The 8,328-nt window shown below is 43.5% G+C and overlaps 1 protein-coding gene across 1 annotated transcript; it reads right to left on the reverse strand.

The window, feature by feature from the left end:
- Window positions 1-2,296: 2,296 nt before the first annotated feature.
- On the reverse strand, window positions 2,297-8,110 carry LOC137342761 (interferon alpha-inducible protein 27-like protein 2A). The gene is made up of 4 exons (XM_068006940.1): window positions 8,066-8,110; window positions 4,242-4,299; window positions 2,891-3,052; window positions 2,297-2,488 (listed from the first exon to the last, which is right to left on the reverse strand). The coding sequence occupies exons 1-4, from the start codon at window positions 8,108-8,110 to the stop codon at window positions 2,406-2,408; spliced, it is 348 nt and encodes a 115-aa protein (XP_067863041.1). The 3' UTR covers window positions 2,297-2,405.
- Window positions 8,111-8,328: the final 218 nt, after the last annotated feature.

Consider the following 8,328-nt stretch of genomic DNA (forward strand, 5'->3'; position numbering starts at 1 on the left):
TTGGATAGGCTGAGGTTATTTTCTTTGGAACAAAGGAGGCTGAGGGGAGTTTAATTGAGGTATATAAAATTATGACGGGCCTAGAGATAGTGGATAGGGAGAATCTATTTCCCTTAGCAGAGGGGTCAGTGACCAGGGGGCATAGATTTAAACTAATTCGTAGAAGGACGAGAGGGGAGCTGAGGAAAAACTTTTACACCCAGAGGGTGGTGGGGTCTGGAACTCACTGCCTGAAAGGGTGGTAGAGGCAGAAACCCCCAACTCATTTAAAAAGTATTTGGATGTGCACTTGAAGTGCCGTAACCTACAGGGCTACGGACCAAGTGCTGGAAAGTAGGATTAAGCTGGATAGCTCTTTTTCGGCCGGCACGGACACGATGGGCCGAATGGCTTCCTTCTGTGTTGTAACCTCCCATGATTCTAAGGTCCTGATTAGCCTGTAGATGCAGGAAATCGATACTGCATCGTTAGTTCGTTTCCTCAGAAATCCAGCTGGCATCACTAACAGTAGGCCCTAACTCTGTTACAATTGTTGGATTACACACACTAATGATCAGTCTCCTTTCTAGTTCCAAAGAGTGAGACCTACAGAGCTCTTTTGCATTTATTAAGCAGTATTTTTACGAGTGCATTAGAAGATTAGTAAATTTGTAGATATTATAATTCTTTAAAAGATGAAAATACATTGGGACGATTTTTAGTTTGCTGCTCTGATATGAAACTGGCTTTTCCATTGATTTCAATGGGAACGAAAATCAGGTGCTGTGTGAAACGGGCGGCCAACTCGCTTTGCCTGTTTTGCTATCACCCAAAACCAAATTTCACCCATGATGTGTTTGTGTGACATTCCTTGGTCCACACTTTTGTCACCTCCATCCTGACTTCTCCCACACCTTCTTTAATATCCTCAAAAGCCTCACCCTACATAAACTGCAACTCCTCCAAAACTTTGCTGCTTGCATCCTGCCCCACACTAAGTCCAGCTCGCCCATCGTCCATGTCCTCACCAACCCACTGGTTTGTTGTCCTCAATTTATTTAATGTAAGATTGCCATTATAAAAAATGGCTGTGTCCCTTGAGTACCCTCACATATAAGCATTCAGCTTGCTCTTAACATCGACTTTGAGCGATAGATTTAATACATGTTGGGCTTGTGCCCAAAAATTGGAAAGCGGAGAGCAAAATTTAAATATCTTATTTAAATATCTTAAGCACACAAAATTAAACTCACATTCTGCAAGAGAGCTGCATCTTTCGCTAAGATATGTCAATCAGAACAGAACACAAAATAGGGACTCCGCAAGTTCAAAACACTTCTGCTTGTTGTGTATAAGATTACAATAGCAGGACTGTTCCCACACATTGGAAGTTAAAGTTTATTATTTCCAAAAATAATTAGTTATCTGACTTGAAATGAAAACTTAAGTAAATGATGATTAAGGCAGTGATAATATCACTCCCTGCTGTATGGTGTAACCTCTTCCCGGTATGGATCTAGAAGCTCTTTCTTGCCAAACATTTGGCTTAAACTCCCCTTTCATTAACTCAAACTGCTCTCCCATCCTTTGGCCTGTTTTACTGTTCTGTATCAACCTCACCGGCTCAGCAATATGGAAATTGACGGGACAAGGTTCTCCTAGCATCCTGAATGCCAAAACCAATGAAGACGACAGACTGCTTTTACTGGTACACTGCTGGAATGGTCCACATTTTATAGCGTTCCCTGTCTTGCTGTAAGGATGAGACAGAACAGATACGATGATTGGGAAAGCTAACACCGGCATGGAGCAAGTGGGATGGGTGTTTGAGGCAGGGATGTGCTGAAATGATTCAGCTGCTCTCAGCTTCCCAAAGTCTGGACATTCTGGATGCCGGATGAAGGAACTTTTGTGTCTTTAAAAAAAAAGCACCTTATCGAATAAGTCTCAAATCTTTGAATCAAGCAATAGCCCTTCAGCTAGGGTCTTATAGCAAGCCACAGCATTGAAGCAACTGCATCTGGGCATTAAAGCTGCCATGATGTTTCTAAAATTATACATGTCAGGTTGTATTACTGTAATACTCAAATTAATTACAAAATATCACTGACTAATAATGAACTGCAAACAAAACAGATACTGTAACTCATTGATCCAGAACACAGGTACTGAATGTTTCATAGCTGGAATCTTGGCTTGAAACTGGGTGGAGTTGAACACAGTGGGAAATTATAACCTGCTTCCAGAGCTAAACTCCTGCATAATATGTTCCACACTGCTATATTCTGGAAGGCAGAACAGTCACAGAGACAAGTCATAATTGTAAAAAGATTTATTGATTTTCAGTGACATTTTTTTCTCTTCATATTCAGAATTGAAAGGAAATATGTTCATTTATTTTCAGTTGTCCTAAGACATTTTTTCACTTAAACAAGAAGTAAGGCTGAAGCTATGGCACCACCTACGGTTCCCACTGCAACGCTGCCAACTGCAGAGAGGCCAGCCGCACCTTTAAAAATAACAAAAAAATAAATAAGAATAAATTGTACACAATCTGAGATGTCCTGAATTTGTTAATAATCAACACTTCTTATATTCCAGAGCTTAACAGTCACCTTGTGAAAGATGGGATCCATAGAATAATCTATTGGACAATTAATTACTTGTATTTACAACAAAGCCAACCCATATTTCATTAGCACTTTGATGAGATTAAAATATAACTGATCTAAAGTTTATTGCAAAAGGGTCATTTAATTAAGACTACCGAGGGAAGTTTCCAAGACAATCGGGTATTTAATATAAAATGCTATTGTGCACCATCGTAGATGCAGAGAAAACCAAACAGCAGTAGACAGGCTTTAAACAAGAATGATTGAGACATGTTCATTACTTATCACTGGGACCTTACCAATAGATTGAAGGACAGCCACCGTACTTCCAGCTGCTACAGCTCCTCCATTGGCGACAGCAGCTGTAGACATCATACTTGCTGCAACTGATCCAACCGCTATCCCAGCACTGGTAAATCCCAGTACTCCCAGCACCACTGGTGCAGCTACGATGGAAGTACCTGAAAGAGGTAACATCCCGGTTTGATCACAGCACGTATACACAGGAGGTTAGTACAGGCCAGTAATACATAGAGGATCAAATTACATCGTTTACTGTGAGAGCAACACTCAGGCAATTTAACAATATTGCCTAAAGCCTGAAATGTATAATTATATCATGTCAGAATTCTTCCTGTCTGCAGTGATGGTTTATTTCCTTCACAACATTTCGATCCAGCATCTTGGAATATCAGTTATATCTATAATAATAATACAGATCCAAGACATGCTTTAAAATTTCTTGAAGATGCTATGCCTGGAATTAAATAAATGCGGAAAACATGAAAGCCACTGACTGGTAATGGACAGCACCGATGTTTTAAATATTGTTTACACTTAAACGTAAGGATTTTCCACTGGAATTTTGCCGTGGAGCTGGTGTAACTCTGGGGGAATGCGGCAGAAAATTCCTTCTGAGCCATTCTGTTGGCTCTCTACATCTCCCCACCACTTGCGGGATTTCCTGCTTGAAGTGTTGAGAGTTGTAGAATACGGGTCCTCAAATATGGGTGGCCGTTTTCCATTGCTATGCAAATGACAGAAATACATTGCACAACATAAATTTCCATCACTTGTGCCCTAGTGTTGATATAGTGGCAGAGGCCCTCTTTCAAATTTAAATGGCGAAAAAGCCAAGCCATAGTTGGCACAGTCTTCGGAACTGTTTTTGAACTTTAAAAAACAAAATTCCCCATTTTACAGGGCAACAAAAGGACCACCGGCCACACTGCCCTGCATTAAGCATCTGAGACCTGCCACAGCCAATCTCTGCCTCACCCAAACCAGGCAGATTCCCCAATGGAGGGCGAGAACCCATGAAAATTATTTTTAACCCTGATGCCAAAAAAATTGGCCAGGGTCAGAGGTACATCCCTGTGGTGGTCGAAAGTCCCACTCGCTGCAATTCCAACTGGTGTCATGGCTGATCAAAAGACTTAGGCCACTCTATGTAACAGCATAAGAATCCAGAGAGGCTTTTCAAACCTCTGGTTCTGAGAAATTGAAATACTGTAAATGAATGATTGGGAAGCACCATTTTGTGTAATAATCTGCAATATTGAGGCTAAACCCACCTCAGTGGCAGCCTCCCTAGGATTTTGTTCCTCATTTAAAATAAACTTATTTACCATAAAGTCTAATGGTGCTTACCTGCACCTATACCTGCGGCGAGTATCAACAGAAAACCCATTTTCATATAATTTGCTGTCTGTAAACAGAAAAAAAATCTTTTGTTAAAAAAGAACTTGCATTTATATAGTGCCTTTCACGACCTCAGGACATCCCAAAGCGCTTTACAACCAATTAAATACTTTAAGTGTTGGCACTGTTGTAATGTAGGAAACGTGGCAGCCAAACAGCAATGTGATCATGGCCAGATTATTTATTTATTTATTTTATTCGTTCATGGGATGTGGGCGTTGCTGACAAGGCCAGCATTTATTGCCCATCCCTAATTGCCCTTGAGAAGTTGGTGGTGAGCTGCCTTCTTGAACTGCCGCAGTCCGTATGGTGAAGGTTCTCCCACAGTGCTGTTAGGTAGGGAGTTCCAGGATTTTGACTCAGCGATATATTTCCAAGTCGGGATGGTGTGTGACTTGGAGGTGAACGCGCAGGTGGTGTTGTTCCATGTGCCTGCTGCCCTTGTCCTTCTAGGTGGTAGTGGTCGCTGGATTGAGAGGTGCTGTCGAAGAAACCGTGGCGAGTTGCTGCAGTGCATCCTGTAGATGGTACACACTGCAGCCATGGTGCACCGATGGTGAAGGGAGTGAATGTTTCGGGTGGTGGATGGGGTGCAACCAAGAAGGCTGCTTTGTCCTGGATGGTGTCGAGCTTCTTGAGTGTTAATGGAGTTGCATTCATCCAAGCAAGTGGAGAATATTCCATCACACTCCTGACTTGTGCCTTGTCGATGGTGGAAAGGCTTTGGGGAGTCAGGAGATGAGTCACTCGCCGCAGAATACCTAGCCTCTGACCTGCTCCTGTAGCCACAGTATTTATGCGGCTGGTCCAGTTAAGTTTCTGGTCAATGGTGACCCCCAGGATGTTGATGGTGGGGGATTCGACGATGGTAATGCCGTTGAATGTCAAGGGGAAGTGGTTAGACTCTCTCTTGTTGGAGATGGTCATTGCCTGGCACTTGTCTGACGCGAATGTTACTTGCCACTTATCAGCCCAAGCCTGGATGTTGTCCAGGTCTTGCTACATACGGGCATGGACTGCTTCATTATCTGAGGGGTTGCGAATGGAACTGAACACTGTACAATCATCAGCGAACATTCCCATTTCTGATGGATGGAAGGTCATTGATGAAACAGCTGTAGATGGTTGGGCCCAGGACACTGCCCTAGTGATGTTGTTTGAGGGAGTCCCCTGCTCTTCTTTGGAATAGTACCATAGGATCTGTAAGGGGTTTCTTTTTTACTGTTTCTCGGGCTTATAATAGGTCAGCCAGTTATGTTTTCCTGAGCTGCCCTGCCCGCAGTGCGGTTGCGAATCGCTTACCCCTTCCTGATTCTGAGCTGAGGACTTATCAAGTGGTACAAGGAAAACCAATGTTTATTAATAAGTAAACTAAAACTACAAAGTGAACAGTATAATACAGAAGATAAAAAGAAATCGCTATGGATGTAATACAGTTTTACGCTTAACGGGTTGGAAGAAACGGACACATCGAGGGAAAATTCTAAAATCACAAGTTTAGCAATATCCCCTTTAACCCCCACCCTTACACTTATGCTAGGTCGTCTTGTGGCGGCCAGAAAATTAATGCTCACCGGTGAAAACAGATGAAAAGGCCTGGCCTCTGTGCCTGCTGTTGCCGTCGACATGTGGTTGCGAGGTTTACTGAATGGCCTTCCTTCTTAGGTGCTAGCAGACAGACAGGACAGGGCCAAGAGGCGAAGAGAGAAGAGCAGAGAGATACTGGGCAGCCCCAGTTATACCCTCTTGGTAACAGGTTTTTTTCATACCTCATCAGCTTGCTTCATTGTTTGATTTAAGCACGAAACGTAAGACAAAGGACCCCATCTCTGGCCCATTTACATTAATGGCCAATTCCTGTATTTCTGAGTTCCATAACTGCTTTAAGACAAAGGACCTAATTTCTGGCCCATTTACATTAATGGCCAGTTCCTGTATCGATCTGTTCCATAACTGCTTTACCATTGTTCCGAATGTACCTTGATGGTTCACCTTTTGTCCTGCGATCACTTCCTGCTCGAATTTTGATGTGTTGGCCGGCCATGTTGATAGCTTGCCTCAGGGCTAGAATGCAGCTGCATTGTTTAAAGAAACCTGTCTGAAACACGAAGCCTGCCGAGTTGTTGAGAATGCAATTTCAAATCTGCCGGTCCTCGGCCATGTGTCTGACTGCAGCCATTTTGAGAGACCTTGGATTTTTTAAAACAGTCACACCAGGGTTTCTTTAATAACTCCAATAAATCTTCGGGGTGGGGGGAACATGTGAAATTTTGCGAATCCCTTCAGATCTTTTAGGTCCACCTGAGACGGGGCCTCAGTTTAATGTCTCATCCGAAAGACTGCACCTCCGACAGTGCAGCGCTCCCTCAGTACTGCACTGGAGTGCCAGCCTAGATTTTGTGCTCAAGTCCCTGGAGTGAGACTTGAACCCAAAACCTTCTGTCTGTTTTTATACTGCAGTCAATACATATCATTCCTGGCAGGAGACCAGCTCATCTAGGTGATTGGCTGAAAGTGCTTCTTCTCGTACTTACCAGGAGACAGGGCTCGATTGATCTAACACTAACTGAAGAACTTCAGTTACTGGGATCAACTGTACGGGTGGCAGCAGGACAGTGAACTCAGGTTAAAGCACAAAGAGCCAAAGCTCTTTGTGCTTTAACTGGCTGCTTTTTAAAAAAATCCTATTTTCCTCTCCTGTCCTTTAGACTCCTTGCTGTGATACAATTCCACAGGTGGCAGCACCCCTCCAGTATCCCATCTGAATGGGCATTCTTTATCTTGGATCCCAGACTGGGAGCGTTGGCAAGCTATTCAACCATGATGCATGTCCTCACACACACTTTACAGCAAGTGTCACTGGGTCGATCAGGAACTGCAATCCTTCCTGTGGGTGTTCTGGGGCCTGTTGTCGCATCCAAATTGCTATCCTAACTGACATCAGCTAACTCAGCAGAGACAGGAAATTAAACCTAGTACCTTCCAGGTCCCTATGGCTAGAGGGGGGGGTTTCCACATAGGTTCTCCCGCTCATCCGCTGTAACTTCGCCGTTTACACCATTTTCCAGGGTTTTCATAGCACTTCCGCCGAAGTTACGACAGACAAGCGGGAGAACCCTTGCGGAAGTTCATTCCCCCCTCACCTTTACTCACTAAACCATGACAGGGAGCCTGCCCAGTTCTTTTGAAATCAAACTGCTATTTTTCTCTTTGCTTTGATAGGGGGCTTCAATACACTCAGGTTATCCCCAGCTGTCACCTCTTCCACCCAGAAACACATACCCTGTAAACAGGGTTTCCCACAATTATGGCAAAGTTACGAGGAAATTCCTGAGATCGAACTGAATCACGAAGGGGCTGAACCAGAGTTCAACCTGGATGTCGCAGCTTTAATCTCCAACCTTATAGTGATGTCTGACAATTAAATGTGCTGACCTGGATTTCTGCAAGAGACTAGTAGCAAATAAAAGAATGGAGTAATTACTGGGGAGAAGGGATATTAGTGACCCCTCTCTTGAAGACTGTTGAACTGAGCCAGGAAATCCTGTTGCAGATTCAGACAATCCCTGCTGCTCCTTGAAATTCCCAGGGATAAATTTCTGCTGGGATTGCCCATTCCTCCACCGTAAATTGGCGGGAGAACCATTTTATATTTAAATAGTGTCTCAAAAGTCCCCCATACCCCAAGTTCTCTCTTCCCCTCCCCAAGTATTCTCTTCCCCTCGTTACCTCTCCCCACTGTCTTTGAAAAGCATAACGTAAAATTGCCATACCTGTTGTCTTCTTGCTTGTCCCACTTCACTGAATCTGCCTCTCATATCGACTGCCCAATTTATTAAGTGTTACAGTGAGGGGTGGGGCTCACAGTTATTTGCCACTTGCGTAAGTTTATTGTTATTGGAAAAGGTCAAGGTGCAGCCGTGGGCAGTTAAATTCCAACATTCGCAAAGAGTTTTGGCTGAAACTTCATCAGAAATTCGGACGTGCAAATTTGAAAAATGACACTTTGGGTGTTGGCAGAGTGGATAATTGGGCA

This window comes from Heptranchias perlo, chromosome 26 (assembly GCF_035084215.1).
Source record: "Heptranchias perlo isolate sHepPer1 chromosome 26, sHepPer1.hap1, whole genome shotgun sequence".
NCBI lineage: Eukaryota > Metazoa > Chordata > Chondrichthyes > Hexanchiformes > Hexanchidae > Heptranchias > Heptranchias perlo.